General features: G+C 41.5%; 1 protein-coding gene across 1 annotated transcript; it reads left to right on the top strand.

Moving 5' to 3' along the window:
- The first annotated feature begins 799 nt into the window (after positions 1–799).
- Positions 800–15039, top strand: slc6a4a (solute carrier family 6 member 4a). The gene is made up of 14 exons (XM_015013354.2): positions 800–1088; positions 2537–3430; positions 5298–5432; positions 5834–6056; positions 6941–7079; positions 7632–7766; positions 7875–7978; positions 8472–8599; positions 8689–8801; positions 10160–10291; positions 11166–11265; positions 11441–11541; positions 11649–11816; positions 13377–15039. Exons 2-14 carry the CDS (start codon positions 2962–2964, stop codon positions 13449–13451), a joined length of 2022 nt encoding a protein of 673 aa, XP_014868840.2. The 5' UTR covers positions 800–1088; positions 2537–2961; the 3' UTR covers positions 13452–15039.
- The last annotated feature ends 3076 nt before the right edge of the window (positions 15040–18115 follow it).

The following is an 18115-nucleotide window of genomic DNA, read 5'->3' as shown; positions in this document are numbered from 1 at the left end:
TGAGCCCACGCTCAAAACATTCCAAAGCTTCTCTGGATTACAGTCATAATTCAGGCTGTTACTCAAGTAGAAGAAAAATTCTCAATTTACAGCAATAACCTGGAGGAGTTTGGTTATGGAGAACCAGGTGGGGGTGGGGGGAAGGGTTAGTCACTCACGGTGCGTCTTCCCACCGCCTGGCACCAAATACGGTTCGAAACATAATTCCTGGAAGAAAACCTCCGACTACCTTTTTAAATTAGTTTAATTTATTCCTAAAATATACTTATGATGAAGTCACTGGTTTTTTTTTATGAAAAAAATAATAATGGAATTAGAAAATTGGCCAAAATGGCTCAAAATAATAATAATAAAAAAGTTTCACCTCTGAAGAGCAGGTGTGTGTGACTAAATGTAAATTGGACGGAGGGGGGAAGTAGGAATAGAGATCAAAGTATAACAGGTGGGAACAGGGAAGAAAGGAAAATCATGAAGGGGAAAAACAGAGGGTAGGGTCTCCAGAGTAGGGCTGGTGTCTGGTGTCTCTCGGTCTGCAGCGCCCTGAGCGTTGCCAAACATCTTGGTGAGGTTCGGGCTTCCCCCTGTCTGCACTGTGAGACTCTGTGCTTTAATGTGAGCTCTGCCATGACCGTGCCGTGTCAGAGCCACGCCACACTCCATGGCTTCTGTTTGTCTTATTACTCCATCAATCCAAGCATCTGATACTGTGATGTGCAGGTCTGTGCCTGCAGCACGCTCCTGCATTGTCTGAGTGCGTGCATCCATGCATCCATCCATCCATCTACGCATATGTCTAAGCTGCTGCGGGTCTCTGTACAAAGCATGTGTGTGTGTGAGAGCGTGTGTTCCAAGCCAGTGAGAGAGGGGCAACAAGGGAGGGAGCGGGAGGGAGGGAGAAATGAGAGAGGCAGGAGAGCTCAATGGGCAAACACGACGTCCTGATGAGCAAGTGAGGCTGTTTCTCTGGCAAGTTTTTGCCGCACCTCAGGATTCTTTAAGTTTTAAGTAGAAGTTGTTGCTGCTGCTCTTTGCACTTTACTACGTTTTTTTCTACAGGTCTTTTCCTCTTCTTCTGTTTCCATCTTAAGGTAAAGTATGCACCTCAGTCAAGATGAAACAGTTTTGGTGATTTAAACTTTTTTTTTTTTGTATATTTGCCATTTAGGGTAAAATGTTTGAAATAATGTCTGCTGTAGTAGGTTAGGATGAGATATTGGACGATTCAGAAATGTTTCTGTTCACTATGGGATTTCTATATTGTGATGTTTACTCGCATATTTTATTTAAAGTATTTAAATAAAATACTTAAATATTTTTATTTAAATAACCATAAGAAACTGTTGCTTTACTAACCATCAGAAACTGTGCTGGAAGGATTTTTCTGCTGTTAAAACTGGAAAAAACACATTTAATACCTGTATAAATTATGCATGCTGTTTATTTATTTATTTAATAATTCATGAGATATGGGATACATGTTTCTTAGTCTGCCTCTTAGTTGCTTAGTTAGCAATGGCAGTTTAAGCTTTTTCTGAAATTGTTGTGTTTTTGTTTTGTTTTATATAATTTTTCTGTTATGAATGAGCCAGTTAAGTGTTGAGCGTAAACAAAAATTATATATATATATATATATATATATATATATATATATATATATATATATATATATATATATATATATAGTTCCATTTCAAATTGAGCAATCTTATTCAGAGTAGAAAAGAAAATGATCAACAGGTAAAAATATAACTTTGTTTGAACACAGTTTCATACACAATGTTTTCTTGGCTTTTTATTTTAACAGAAAGTCAAAAGTTTTGTTTTTTTTCCCCCAACTACTTTTTAAAGTAGCTATTTATCAAAGTAAATAGCTATTTTTATTTTGAGTTTCATAATACCAGTCAGGACTAACACATAATAATGTCAATCATTCTGTTTATTCCTGAAGTGCACTTTAGGTTTTTTTTTTTTTTTTTTTTTTTTCTGTGAATCTAACATGCGGTGGAGTTTAAAAAACTGAATGATGGGTTTTCCAAGAACTGCAATTCCTAGTTTGTTTGTTTGTTGTTATACTGTGTCAGAAATGCAAACAGCTGTATTCTCCATGCTTTCTCTATGATATACCTTTAATAACAAGAACGCTAAAAATAGTTGTGCAACTGACATCTTGCATGAAACTATGAAGAAAACACAACGGTGGGTAAATTGACTTGTCCAAACACAATCCTCCTCAATTTGTGTTTTTTAGGATTAAGCAAATACTAAAACGGTGAGACAAAAACTTTATTCTTCATATGACTACTATGATGGGCTGCCGAGAGTCCACCCCATCTCTTACCGAATGTCCACTGGAGATGTGCGCAAACGGAGCTGTTAGCTGACAAGGAATATGTGCGGATAGACGGATGTACTGTACAAGCACTTTTCAGTCATGTCCTGTCGGATAGAAAGCTTCATTTCAAAGTTTGCTGAGGACTGAATGATGCAGATAACCTTTCTGTTTTGAACGATTTTGCTTTCTGTCTGTGTGTTGCAGTTTGCCCTGCTGCCAAGTGTCTCAGAAGACGATCTATTTGTGGAGAAGAGCCAAGATTGTTGAAACTTTTGCGTTACCCTACATTCTCCTCAAGCCCCTTTCTCGTCTTGAACACCCTTCTTTGCCTCTCTTGCTCAACAGACGCTCCAACATTCAATTGTCTCACATACACGCCCATCTGCCCTCATTTCTATCATTTAGCACCCTTCCTCTTTCCCGATTATCTTTTACCTGTACAAAAAGGACAGACTTTACTCCCTTCAGAACTGTCCCACACTGTCTCCACACCCTTCCCTAGCTCACTTTATCCTTCTGGCCCCCTCATGGGCACCGTATCAGCCAACAGCGCCAGATTCCCTTCATCGTCACTGAGAAGCTCTCTCCACCCCTAACTGCTTTGCCAACATCAACACCAACACAGCCCAATGGAGACAAAAGATATGATGATGACTAGCGTGTCAACAATGGACAAAGAGGAGAATGGGAGAGAGCTGGGCAAAGGGAGAGAGGAAATAGAGGGGCAAGAGGAGGAGACACAACAGGAAAATGGTAGATTGGTTCTGGCTGATGGTCTCGGAGAGAGAGGACCAAAGAGCTTGACCTCTGGTTCCGGTCAGCAGGTGTCCAATGGCTACACAACCTCCACCCCTCAGAGCCCCAGAGAGGGATCGGCACCAGGATCGGCTGCAGGGGCAGCGCCCGGGCCCACGGGGGGAACTGGGTTAACGGGGCCGCTGGGAGGCCTGAGAACTCTGGTGGTCCAGCAGACCAGCTTAGAGAGGCCCAGAGAGACCTGGAGCAAGAAGATGGACTTCCTGTTGTCTGTGATCGGCTACGCTGTGGATCTCGGAAACGTCTGGCGATTCCCTTACATCTGCTACCAGAATGGAGGAGGTGAGATTTCAAGAGATGTTTGGAAGACAAATAAAGGTCAAGGAGGGTTAGTTGTGAAGTGAAAGCTTCCATGTAAAAGGTGAAGGATTTCATATTGGAATGTGGACAGCACCACAGAAAGCCTCTAGGTCAGATTAATGAATGGGCAGTTTTTCACTGGCAACATTTTTCACATAAATGGTACAAAAAAGAGGAAAAAGAGCACCATATTCTTAGTTGTTCATGAGTAACTTTTTTGTGCCAAATCTCAGGGACAACAAAGGTAAGTTTGTGCTTCCACAAAGCCCGTGTCACCTAACTTGCTCTCTCCTTCACCATCCACACCTAGCACCAAACGAGGCCTCCCTTTTTATTGAATTTGCAATAATAAAATCTTTGTAATTTCCTGTGCTCCATGCATGTGTGCGTGCCACCGGCGAGGTAAGAGATCGAGACCGGGAGACACTTGATAGAGGCAACAGTATTAATTGTGCTTTTTATGAGCGCACCCTGAGACTCAGTCCCTCTCCATGCTTAATAACCTGTCTTCCAGGCAGCTGCTCAATCAACCCCTTATCTTCTCTTTCATGTCACAAAGAGGCTCTGAGCATGCAAGTACGCACCGCCCTGTTCGCGCACGTGCACACAAACTAAGTTTATGATCAGATAGCAGGAAAGGCAGCATTAGATCTGTCCAAACATCTAATGTGCCCCTTCTCTGCACTGTTCTCGGCCGTGTAATATTTATTTATTTTTCTTACTTTTGAAGTTTCTCTGTATTACCAAATCCCAGTACTTATAATTTATTTATTCAGAAAAGTGAACAGTTGATAAAGCTTAAACCAAAGAAGACAAGAAACCTTTTTTTTCTTGTTATCTGACATGAAATCAGACTAAGCCTTTCCTGATTATAGGCCAGTTAGTATTTCCAATGTTACTGTTATATGTTGCTAAATGTCTGAACAAAGTAACAAAATGATCTCTCCAATTGTTCTAAGTCAGTAGTTTCTATGCACTAGCACTGCTGGGCCTTTAAACAATTTGAGAAAATCCAGATGATGCTCCTGTGGCGTTGGAAACTTCCTATAGGCTAATTCATAGCATTTGAGTTAAATGAAGGGGAAACTTGGATTATATTAAGGAAGCACCTCCTGGTATGACAGTGTGGATATATTCAAAGAAATCATGCCAGATATATAAATAAGAACTGTGGATTGCCAAAAGACTGTTTCATTGTTGGCTACAACATAAGATGTCCAGACGATGCCACATTAACTGCTAACAATAAAACTCTATGATGGCTTTCATACAGTTTAAAGGCACCAAATGTGCCTTGCCGAATGAGAGGGGGGAGAAAGAAATGAACCAACAACCCTCCATTTGCAAAATAACTGCTTGACCTGAGCCACAGTTTTGACCATTGCCTTTAAAGAAAGTCTGTGATCAACCTCTGACTTGGAAGAAAGTCCAAGCAAATTGTTCAAGAAATCATCTTAGTCGTCCTAACTGACATAAAACAAGAAAAGTCTTACTTAATGTAATGCCTGTAGCCAGCAGCCATTGGACGAAAGGGCGACGTACAGCCTTCACAGTTCACCAGTCCATCACAGGGCAACGCAGAGACAAACAGAACAATTATGGACACATACACACTCAGACCTAAGGGTAACTTGTAGTGGCCAATTAAGCTAACACAGCAGATGTACCCAGAGGAAACCAACAATGATTTTTTTTTTTTTTTCGGTTAAATATTCTTCCAACATTTTGCTGCCTTATTCATTCGCAGAGATGGTATTTGAAAGAAACAAATAGTGAAATAATTGCTTAACTGCTACTTTTTGTTTGGTTTCCACATCTACTTCTCCTCCGTGTCGTTTCTTCCCTCCAGGTGCCTTTTTGCTGCCCTACCTGTTGATGGCTGTGTTTGGAGGAGTACCTCTCTTCTACATGGAGCTAGCGCTAGGCCAGTTCCACCGCAGCGGCTGCATCTCCATCTGGAAACACATCTGTCCCATCTTCAAAGGTAACTGAAGGCGCAGGGTTGCAGGTAGCAAACCACTCCGACATGAAGAGCTCGTAGAGCGAACAAGAAGAACCGTGAGGGTCTGACGGACAGCCCATTTAACCTCTTTGCCCCCCTTCGGTTTAATCCCTTGGTTCCTTGTATTTCTTGATAGATGAACCAACTCTCTGTTATGGAAATTGTCCCATTTTCATGCCAAATGCCAAGTGCTTAGAAACAGAGTAGTATGTAAATTTGCGTTGTTTGGAAATGCCACCCTGATACCAAACACGGACTTGAATAAGCTTGCACACACTCATCTCTTTGGATGGATTTTGACTGACTGCTGTCACGTAATTTAAAAAAAAATGTTTTTTAACCTTCTGATCTCCTCTAAAAACATTTTTTCTCCACTCACTCAGGAATTGGCTTCGCCATCTGCATCATAGCCCTTTACATCGCCTTCTACTACAACACCATCATGGCCTGGGCCCTCTACTACCTGCTGTCATCTTTTCGACCCACCCTGCCCTGGACCACCTGCACCAACAGCTGGAACACGGCCAACTGCAACCACTACTTGTCCTCGGACCACAATGTGTCCTGGTCCAACTCGTCCACGTCCCCCGCCGAGGAGTTCTATACGTAAGTGCATGTAAGTCAGATGTTGAGACGTGGAGAGAAAGAGAAAGAGAGAGAGAGAGACAGAGAGCCAAGCATCAAGAATGGCGTCCAGAAAAGTGATGGCAGTGGTCTGTTTTGGTGTTCAGGAGTTTTGATAACATTACAAGCATTGAAGAAAAAAAAGAATTCAATTCCCTTTGCCTTGCAGGAGGATGCTAACAGCATTTCCATTTCAGTGTGGTATAATGGTGATTACTTCAAGTCAGGTTCCCCGCCCCCCCCAAATGTTTCATTCAGAAAATAGTTTTGTCGATGTCTCCGCTGCGAATCTCCTCAGTCTTATCAGACTCTTGCTGCACCGCCTCCGAGGCCTTCCATCGAGGGAAACTCAGGCTTCGTTCACGGCTGACTTCTCCTAATGCGCGTTTCAAAGAAACAAATTCCTCAACTCCGTCTGGCGCCAGAATTTCCTGTTTTCAGCTTAAATCCCACAGCTGCATTATCATCCAAGTTCTGTGAACTTAACCTGTGACCGGATATCAACCTTACAGTTAATTTCAAACTCTCTTTTTTTTTTTTTTCCACAAAGCACTTTTTTTCTCCTTGGCTTCTTGACATGAAGTGTTTGAGACTGCCAAGACAGTCTGCTGTGCACTCAGATGAACTCTGTACTCATTGAGTTACTTTTTCTAGCCACCCATATTTGATTAATAATATATATTTCCACTTTCTGTCCTAAACAGTGCCCTTTTGCACAGTCTTATTGTATTTTTTTTTCTATCACATTTTCTCTCTTCAAACCTGTTCTCAGAGTTCCAAGAATCCCCGTCCTCACGATTGTTTTTCCTCTCAGCTTCCTTCCTCCTAGCTCACAAGTTCTCCCATCTTTTGCGACCTCTTGCCAGGCGCCACGTGCTGCAGGTCCACCTGTCCCCAGGTCTGCACCAGCTGGGATCCATCAGCTGGCAGCTGGCCCTCTGCTTGCTCTTCATCTTCACCATCGTCTACTTCAGCATCTGGAAGGGAGTCAAGACGTCTGGAAAGGTAACGGACGGGGGCGCCTGCGTGGCTGATGGGCTTGTCAGTTAGAGTCGATGGATGCATGCGTGGATGGCGAAAGAGGCAGAGAGAACGCGGAAACTCGTGTTATCACGTTACCCTTGTCATCATCCATCATTGGTCTGTTGAAAGCGAGCCCAACGTGTTGCAGTAAAATCAACAGGTCTGGCCTTAAATTTTGAGAAATAATCACACGAAGCGTTGGCATTGAAACGAGGTTCATCTGAAGTTGCATGCACTTGACTTTCCTTGTAGCCATTACTCTAATCCCTATTTATTATCTGTTGATAAAAAGTAATGCATATCTAATTCAATTAAGCTTAATTTAATTTAGAGTGCACCATTGTTGTTTTATTACTCCTGAAGAGTCTACCTTATATAGTGTGACAAGTGATCACAATCTACAAACACGTAACAGCAGTTTTAGAGAGAAAGAAATTCCTTTGTTTTCAGTATTTACACTGCGTTAAGAGTAATTCCTGAGTATGAACAGATGAAGGTTGATCTGTCTGTTTTGTTGCTTCCCACACACGTTAGGTAGTGTGGGTGACTGCAACATTTCCCTATCTGGTTCTCCTGGTCCTTCTCATCCGAGGGGCCACGCTGCCAGGGGCCTGGAGGGGCGTCGTCTTCTATCTCAAACCCGATTGGGAGAAGCTGCTTAGCACGACGGTCAGCCGGATTTTCTATTCCGAGTTCTTGTCGAACATCCCAGATGGCTTTTGCCTTTTTTCTGACACTCCATTAATCGGCATGACTAACTTTTTAACTTGGTCAAAGGTATGGATCGACGCGGCAGCTCAGATCTTCTTCTCCTTGGGCCCCGGCTTCGGTGTGCTGCTCGCCTTCGCCAGCTACAACCCCTTTCACAACAACTGCTACAAGTAAGAACCAAAATTCAGAGTTCACATTGGCTCGCCAAAGCAAACATGCCTCTCTCTGTTACAATGTGCAGCTTACATGACATAAGAAGGGGAAATTTCATCACTGAAAAAGAAACGATTCTTCTTCTGTCAAATAAATTTAAAAAGAATCAAAAACTCATTACAATGAACTGATTGCATAAGTATTTTAAAACCTTACACCAATACTTTTTGGATTCATTTTTGTATTTAGTTCCAGCATTCAGTCATTTTTGGCAGTCGTCCATTAGCATCCAACACTCACTGTATGTTTGTTGTTTTTTTGGTGATGTGCACCGTGCTTTTGTGGAAAAGCTTTATTGTGGTCTCCCTATTTCCCATTAACAACAACTTAGCATTTTGGCAGCATTGTGCTCATATTTGAGAGCTGCCTTAGTAGCATATCCTCTAAAATTACCGGTTGTTCACTAATAATAACTCTTTTTAAAGCTTTGTTCTTTTATTTTCCTGTTAGAGATGCGCTGGTCACGAGCTCGGTGAACTGCCTCACCAGCTTCCTGTCCGGTTTTGTCATCTTCACCGTTCTGGGCTACATGGCGGAGATGAGAAAGCAAAATGTGGACGATGTGGCGAAGGATGCAGGTAACATCGCAGTCCACACGAAGGTGTTCCTGCATTTATTCTCTCGCTGTTTTCTCTCTCCTGATATTTACCCTCACGTCTCCTTCCAGGCCCCAGCTTGTTGTTCATCATTTACGCTGAAGCCATAGCCAACATGCCTGCTGCCACGTTCTTTGCCATCATCTTCTTCCTCATGATCATAATGTTGGGTCTGGACAGCACGGTCAGTTTGCTCATTAGTCTACAAGCGGTCCGCTCTCCTTTCTGTTTTAACCCAATCTGTTGCTGCCTACATCCCAACTCCCGTTGTGCTTCATCCAACTCCACACAGAGATTTCATGCTTGCCTTGTTCTCCTTCCCCCTTGCTTTTGAGAGGCTCAGGTAATCTTTTGTCCTCTCTTCCCTTCTGAATGACAGTCAATGAAAACAATGTGATATGAGTTTCATATCCCCGTCTTCGTCAGCCCATCTCCATGAGCCTTTGTTTGTTGGCTCTGAGGCGGCCAGCCAGCGACCCGCCGTGCTCTTATCGTGAACTGATAATCAGTTTAGAATCGGCTCTGAGATACAGGAGTTTTATGAGGAGAATCAGGAGGATATTACTGCACAACGTGTCAGAGTACACAGATTCACATTGAACTGGCTTAAAATTTCATCTCGTTCAGTCAGTCTGTGCTTTGGATGTAGTGCCTTACAAAAAGTAGATCGACAAAAAGTAGCACATAATTGAGAAGTGGAAGGGAAATTTTAATTTTTTTTTTTTTTTACAATTTTCTAACTAGTATAAATCTGAAAAGTGTTAGCAGACATTTGTTTTCATCTTCCCTTGTACCAATACCAAAAATAACACCATGTGCAGCCAGTTCCCTTCAAAAGCCACTTAGTTATCTTTGTGTGATTTAATCTCAGTATGAATCCAGCTGCTCTGTAAAAATGTCAGGGTTTTACTAGAAAACACAAATGAACAAGCAGCATCAAGGACGCCCCAGAACACAGAAGAAACATCAGGGAGAAAGTTGCGGAGAAGTTTAAAAACAGGGTTGGATTACTGAGCAATATCCAACACTTTGAACATTTCTCAGAGCAATGACAAGTGCAAACCTACCAAGACACGATCTTCTGCCTAAACTTACAGACCTAACAAGAATGTGATTTATCAGAGAAGCAAAAAGGGATATGGTGACTGTGGAGAAGCGCTTCACAAATCTGGCCTTCATTTGTAGGATGAGTGACAAGAAACATCTGATGTTGTTTCTTGCTCATCTGTTGCCATGCAGATGAGAAAACACGGAAAAAAACAAAGGAACCACGGAAGAAGGAGCTTTAAAATTATTTTTGCAAAGTGTTCTATGTGAAGGAACTTTTCCAAAGTCTGACCACACAATTGTTTGCTTGAAATATGGAAGAGAAAACCTGTTGAAGGCTGCAAAACATCTGAGACAGTGCGGGGGTGTAATAGATTTTTTTTTCTTGTTCTAACTTCTTGCTTTCTTGTCTTTTGCTCATTGTTTTCGCCATCCTGCCGTTGATCTTCTCCCTATGTCATCCTCCCCGCTCCCTGTGTGTCCTCCTCTCTCCAGTTTGCAGGTTTGGAGGGGGTAATTACCGCCATGCTGGATGAGTTCCCTCATTTCCTAGCTAAGAGACGGGAGTGGTTTGTCCTTGGCCTTGTCTGTGTGTGCTACCTTGGGGCTCTGTCCACTCTCACATATGTAAGTTACTGACCAACGTTTCCCACAGTTTAAAACTGAAATAATTACTCGGGTTATCATCTGTTTCTGTCTACATGTGTAATGTTACTCTACTCATTCGATGTTTTGATTAGTGAGGTTAGAAGACGACTGGTATCAGGGTACATGGCTGCAAATCTTTGATAAATGTCTGTTTGTTTGTTTGTTTGTTTTTTCCCAGGAAGTAAATTGCACATTGACCTTGCCCTTTTTGTTGCTTTTTTTTTTTAATTAGAAAATCTTTTTTTTTTGTTTTTTTTAAGTCGATCCATTTTCTTGCACAGCCATGACTGTGCTAGAATCAACTTGATTTATTCTTAATCAGCTCTATCCACTCCAAAATTAGTTGCCATATGTGTGTTTGGGATCATTTCCTTCTTAGATCAACCAATCCACCTTTTGCAAAGCAACAGTGGATAACCACAAGCAAAGCAGCCCCACAGCATGATACTGCTACTGCCGTGACATTTACATAATAAATTCTGACTTGTGCAGAAAAGTATTTTTCCCTTGAACTAATTGACTTGAATTGATTCTTTTTTTTTGTACAACTTCATTCATTCATTTATAACAGATGATAAACATTCATGTCTATCCAGATTCATGTAGGTTTTCTCATGTTAATTTAACACAACAGCTATTTTGTCACATGATTAGAATGTTAAAAATAAGATTGGATAATATTAGAACAGTGTTTGTACTCCATGTTTTCTCAGCACAATATGCTGCAAATACCAATGAGCTGAATTTAGATTACAGCAGTGTCAATGATGCGTTTCTTCTTTCGCCCTGATTTCGTAATGATAATGATGGGTTTCTGCTCTAGTATTTCTGGATGTCTTTGTGATGCGTTCAGGGAGGAGCATTTGTGGTGAAGCTGTTTGAGGAGTACGCTACGGGTCCTGCCGTCATCACCGTAGTTCTGCTCGAAGTCATCGCTGTATCCTGGTTCTACGGTGAGAGATGAACAGCAGTCTGTGTGTTTACTATCACAGCTGCAACAAGAAATCCACAAAAATACTTGTGATAATAATTTTACAAAGTCTCTCCCAAACATTGCGTTTGTGTTTCAGTACGGTTGTATGCTTGATATTTGAGGTTACAGGTCTGTATGCCTGTGTATGTCTTCAGGTACCAACCGTTTCTGCAACGACATCCAGGTCATGCTCGGCTTCTATCCCGGTGGGTTCTGGAGGGTTTGCTGGGTGGCCATCTGTCCCTGCTTCCTCCTGGTCAGTCTTATACGTTTAGGGCACCTCATGAGGCCTTTGTCAGAGAAAACTGTTCACGGAAAGGTTTTAATATGGTATCTCGTTTTGTGTGTTTTGTTCCTACACAGTTCATCATCATCAGTTTCCTGGCGTTCCCTCCTGAGGTCAAGCTGTTCCACTACCAGTACCCATCGTGGACAACTGTCTTGGGCTACTGCATTGGAGTGTCCTCATTCATTTGTGTGCCTGCTTACATGGTCTACCACTTACTTAACTCTAAGGGAACATTCAAACAGGTACAAAACTCACCTGCAATATTTATCTTTTTTTTTTTATTATTCCTGCGTTTGTTGTCGTCCGCTAGTTCTTATACCATCATGCATCTTCTACTAATGTCTTTTCACTAACCAGCAACAAGGAGCCGTTCCTCACTGTCAGGGTCTCCCCTCTGCTGTGAACACATGACTTGAGATCAAGATCAAAGGAGAAAGTGCAGACCAGGGATTAGAGAGAAAAAGCAGCATCTAGATCAGACATATGCACCACGCGCCCAACCACACGTTCGCATTATGCCGTGGATGTACAGCTTATCACGTTACCGACGGTCAAGTCAAAAAGATTAATAACCTTTCTCGATTCAGTCAAATTAATATTTGAGGTATTTGTGAGACAGTTATTCAGATTTTTTTATGTCTAATATCGACATCACGTTTAGAGTTGTGAGAGGGTTCACAGGGGGGAGAAGGACATCAAAGAGACTCACAGACAGACGTTCTCTGGCTGCTGTCCATTGGTGTCAGCTCACACAAAGGGATCAGCATAAGTCAACAAATAGGAGCTGGGCTTTGTGTGCAAACGCGTTGGAGGGGAAGGAGGCAGCGACCTTGTAGATCAGGAGGTCAGACGAGTACGACCAGGTTTAACTGTTTCTGCATCTGATTATTAAATTAAACACTGATTTAAAACAACAGCGTCAGTAGTAATGGGCGTTGTTGAGGGCTTATGGACAAATTTAGTCGTAGTGTTTTACATGCTTCATTAGTGACAGTAGTTTACATTTTCACCATCTTATTGACTCTAAAAACAGACAGCTTACCACTCGTCTCAGTAGAAGCTTTTATTTTTGTTTTTAAACTGCATGAATCTAAGTGTTGTCCTCAGCAACAGCAAAGATGAACATTACTAGGTATAGTCGCCAGTGTTATTTTCCACAAGACAAAAACTGAAAATGGAAATGAAATTATTTATAAAAAAAAATAAAAAAATCTCTTAACTTTGGGTTAAATTACTCATATTTTAAACGTTCACCTTTCTTACTTCCAGCAGCAGCTAGTTTTACTGCATTACCATCGCCAGCTTGTACTTGTCCATCGGCAGACTTGACTTCACAATTTTATTTCTGTCCTGTCCTGGCAAGGATTTTAACGATATCTAAAGCAACGATGTTTCCCGTTTACAACTTCATCATCACTTACAGGAGTGCAAATATGATGTAATTTCCCATTTCTGAAAATGCCATCCAGTTGAAGTTGGTATGAAGTTGGCTGATGAAATTAGTATTGAAGAACCCCCAACACGTTAGATCATGTTTCAGGGACTGAGTGCACCCAATAGTCAAAAATTAAACAGTGACAGATAAACATTTTGCAGACACTTCTTACATATGCCACTCTTAAGAGCTAACTGTATCTAAACAACATAGAAAAAAATAGAGTTATAAACTGCTCTTTTTTCCTGGAAATCTAATATTGTGTATCAAATGATCTCAATAATGTAATGCAAAGTTGCAGCCTTTGTGTGACGGCAGGAGAAAGAGTTCTTGATGATTTTTCTTGTTTGTCTTTCCTTCCCCGCAGCGCCTGTTGAAAAGCATCACTCCTCAGCCCAGCACCGACAACCACAGAGATTTATTTGTGACCAACACAATCTGACCAAACCCGTAGCGCAAGACGGCGCAAATCCCAATTACCTGGAGCGCCCTCTTCTGCACATACTGAAAAACTACAGGGCAAAGGGGGCTGTCTTTCATCGTTCTCGCATCTTTTCAAACATCTCCTTCCTGTCCCAGTGAGATCTAGAAACGTAAACCTGCTTTGGTTCTCCATGCGGATTCGGTTCTCGAGAACATTTATGTTTCTTTAAAACATACTTCTCTGAGTTTCACCGCTCTGTGGTTCGTGTCCCTTTCTTTGAAACACAAAAAGCGATAAAGTAACATATTTTGTAAACTTTTAAGTATGATAACGTCATGTAGACACTAAAAACAGATACTTAAACAAGGGATGCTGCTCAATTAGGGCAGGTCACATGCAAACACTACTTTCTATTCTCATTACTCATGACTGTAGTCTCATATAATGCTGTAAAGTTATCCATCCCAATATGTAGCAAAATTCAGGTATTTTTACATCTGTTGCTGAAGCCAAATATTCAAGATTTGTTCTGTTGCTGTTTCATAGCTGTTGTCGTGTCATGCTGTGTTGACTGTCAGCCTGTGTTAATCTGATAGAATCTGGAGCGACCGGCAGACTTTTGCAATGAGGTCCCTACACTGTGAAGCACTGTGACATGAGTGTGTGTGTGTGTGTGTGTGTGTGTGTGTGTGTGTGTGTGTGTGTGTGTGTGTGTGTGTGTGTGTGTGTGTGTGTGTGTGTGTGTGTGTGTGCGCGCGCGTGTGAATGCGTGTGTCTGTTTGCATGATGGACTGTTATACCATCCAGAGGAAAATGAATCACAGACAGGAAAACCAATCGTGTTCACTCTGAGATGGCAATATGGGATAAATGTATTTATTTCTGAATGTGTCAGTGCTGTCACTTGTGTCTCACCTCGCCCGCTGTTGCACCATCATGGGAAACGCTGCGGAAGGTCCTCATTTGATCTCAGTGGTAGAAGCCAAATCTGGGTCAGAGCTAATACCATTACCATTATCGCACTCTGGAAAAAATAAAAAATAAATCAGCATTAAAGCTCTTTATTTTCTACCAAAAAATAAATAGAAATGTGTGCTTGCTTGCGTGTGCGTGTGCGTGCATGCGTGCGTGTGTGTTTTGGGGAGTGGTGTGTGCAGGAGCAGGACATAAAATTTGTGGGAGCACTGTACATCTACATGTGTAATTACTAGTCCTAATTGGTATTAGTGTAATTTATCTTGTGAAGACCTGCTTCCGCCTTTCATGGACATGGAGCTGCATGTGCGTTCAGTGCTTGCGTGATTGTCTGAAGCACCTTTACGTGTGTGTGCCTGTCGTGGTGCGCGAGTGCGCATGCGTGTGTGTGCATGTGTGTGTGTGTGTGTGTGTGTGTGTGAGTGTCAGTGATGTGAACTCATGTTGTCTTGTTAAATGCCAAAATATCTCATGAAGAGCGTAATTCTCCCCTTTTCGCCTCTCTCTCGCTTGAGCTTATGTAAGATCTGTGTATGTCAAACACGGCTGTACTGATAAAACATCTGTATAGAATGAAGATATATAAATATATGGGAAATAATAAATAATAATAAAGATGTATGGAAATTAACACCTGCTGTGTGTAAGTTTGTTGCTAACTTTTACATATTCAAGTTAAGTCTTGTCTTCTTTTTACCTGATTTTGAGGAGCTGATATTCAGTAAATAGTTCAAATAAAAAAACAAAATAGTTACATTTTGACCTAAGTGCATCACTTGCTTCCCCTATTTTGTTTACTAACTAGGAAAACTGGGTCTCTGTGTCCTGCCATAGAATGTCGTACTAAATAAAGTCAATTTACACTCTAATCATCTTTTGAAAAGGGAAATACATTTTTAAAATTATTCTCATAAATCTGTTGCCACAAAACACATTTTGCAGAAATTCATGATTAAAAGGTTTGACATTGTTTTCTTTTAAAAAAATGAATCTTTGTGTTTATTTAGCTGGTTATAAAACTCATCATGTTTCCTTGTTAATCATGGAATCTGATGCAAAGAAGCCCATCATGGTTGAAAATGAAGTAAACTTACAGTTTAATAAATAGATTTGACATGTTCTCCCCATGTATGGCTTCTCTCCAGGAACTCCGGCTTCCTCCCACAGTGCAGAAACATGACTGTTAGGTTAATTGAATTGATTGGTGGTTTTGAGATGGCTTCCTTATTGGCTCTTTTCTGCTATCCACAGAACCTGAACCTTTGACACCTGATCAATAATGACAGCTCTGATCAGTGGAACATAAAACTGCCCAGAGATGGTCTAAAAAAATCTCCACTTTTAAATTGGATGTATCAAATCTTCTTTTTGAATTCCCCAGACAGATTGCACACTCACGTTTTTCTGCTCTGTGTTGTGACAAATCTATAAACCCTGTTTTTGTTTTCGTTGACCATAGGTCAGATTTAAATAACTTTTTTCTTAGGGAGATACAGCAGTGCTTTGGTGAGATGATTGTAACAAAACCATGAATTATATTTTAAACATCTTGATTAGTGACTGGTATGAATTAACTTTATCGATTCCTTAATTTATTCCTTCTGATTCAAACAGTAAAAGTAGCATTGCCAGCTACGTTCCCATAATTTTCAAGCCAAAAGGCTACGAAATACAGATAAATCTTTCCAACTCTATGAAGCGGTGCTCATGGAGAGCAACGCCTCTATTAACTCTTCCTGTCAACTGCATAATGACTAACAGTCCAGATTTGATGCACAACAACTGAGATGAGCCTTTGAAAAATAATTACAGCACGCCAATTTATCAAAAATCCAGCACAGTCTGTTATGACTCAACTAATTTACATGAAAATAGAGCGACGTAGCCGTGCGGGAGTGAGCTGCTTCCCGTTCAAAGGCTGCAGCCGAGCAGAAATCATCTGTTACTTTGAGCCTCTTTAAATCCTGGTTTTCCTGGCTCGCCAGGACAATAATGGCTCCCCTGCCAAACCGTGTGTGCCGCATTGTGCGTCTGCACAAAACATGATAGTTCCTTGTCAACACTGATTAATCCAGTTACTGAGGTCTGCAATCAGCAGCTCCGGCAAGCAGCCTTATGTCCACATGCAGACAGAGAATACACTGTGGGGACCAAGCAGAAAAGACAGTAAGATTACACTGTTGCTGCAAGGACAATCGGTTATGAGTTCCAGGCTAATGAAAGACACGTATGCAGACAGGATTTATGCAACCAAAAAAAAATAAAAAACATAGAACACTGAGACTGTTGAGACAGTTTTTCATATTTCATAAGATTACACATTATATCTCACTGGGATCCGATTGGGATTTAATGTGACAAACACAAAGTGTAAATGAATAATGAAAGATGACTATTGCATCTGCCTTCAGTAGTTTTTTTTCTCTGCTACCCCTAAATGAAACACAGATCAAACCTTCGGAATGCCTTCAAAATTAGAGCATCCTGAGCTCAACCCATCACCCAAATGCAGAAAGAGTGTGTAAACCTACAAACATGTGGCCATCCACCTAAAGTCATGGTCCTGAAAAGGAAAACATTAATTAGAGAAGCTCATGTTAACTAAGGTGGAATTGTGGAGAGTCGCAATTCAGGTGGGAAAATGTGTTTGAAGGATACCAGTAAGTTGTGCATTCCACAATTCTACCCTTGATTTAAGGATGAAACGGCAAGAAGAAGGCCACGTTTGCTGTGTGCCAAGTCATTAAGGGTACACAGGAATACGGAGTTCTTGGAAGATGAAACCAAATAGAGAAACTCTATTGCCTATATAGAAAATGCTATGTGAGACAGAAGGTTAACCCTGCACCTGACCCTGACGCTCTTCATCCAGTCTTTGATTTACGGTGAGTGGGTGAAGCACATCCCCCTGCTACTTTGTATTGATCAAGTCCATAAAATTGAAATAAAAATACTTTGAACTTTGTGGTTGTAACAAGAGAAATGTGAAACGATCCAACACTTTCGCAGGGCATTGAAAACTTAAGCTTGCAAAGAACTTACTCTGTATTTCCACACACCAGCAGTTTGTTTGGTTTGGTTTGAAATGAAAATCCATGTATGTTCTGTGCTTCAATTGCACCGAACTGAGTTGTGTGTTTTGGGGATACCTCCTAAATGTGTGTGCATGCGTGCGTGTGCGTGTGTGTGTATGTACATGCTTTATTGTGGCAATTTCCTCTGAACTCCCTTTCCCTCTGCCTTGCCTTATCGTTCCTGATCTATATTAAACAGCGACAGCGCAGGATGCGTATCCCTCCACCTCTGTTGTTCCTGTCATCTCAGCATCTGCCATCCTGTCTGCCAGCTCCCCTCCTGCCCCCCCATCACTATCAGCCGTCTATCTGGACCCCCAGCTCATTTCATCTCTCCTTCCCGTTCTCATATCTTCTTATTTTCCTCTTTCTCATATTCATATGGTCAGCCAGACCCTGAGCTCTCTGCCCAGGTCCATCTGCGGAGCCACTCTCTTGCTCACGCTCACTCGTGCACAGCTGTGGTTGCTTTGAGTTTGGCAATTTCCTCGCAGGATCATTTCAGGAGAGATAACCTTTACACTTGCAAGAGCTTGCATTGACTTTCCACTTCTCGGAGAGAAGACGGGTTTAACATATCTTTCAACTCCGTTTTTGCCGTCCCTTCCCCACAAAATCCTTGTGAATATCCTT

This window comes from Poecilia mexicana, unplaced genomic scaffold (assembly GCF_051168715.1).
Source record: "Poecilia mexicana isolate PSO_F unplaced genomic scaffold, ASM5116871v1 scaffold_13, whole genome shotgun sequence".
Classification (NCBI taxonomy): domain Eukaryota; kingdom Metazoa; phylum Chordata; class Actinopteri; order Cyprinodontiformes; family Poeciliidae; genus Poecilia; species Poecilia mexicana.
The sequence above is the reverse complement of the archived record's forward strand: the minus strand, read 5'-3'. Positions and strand labels throughout refer to the sequence as shown.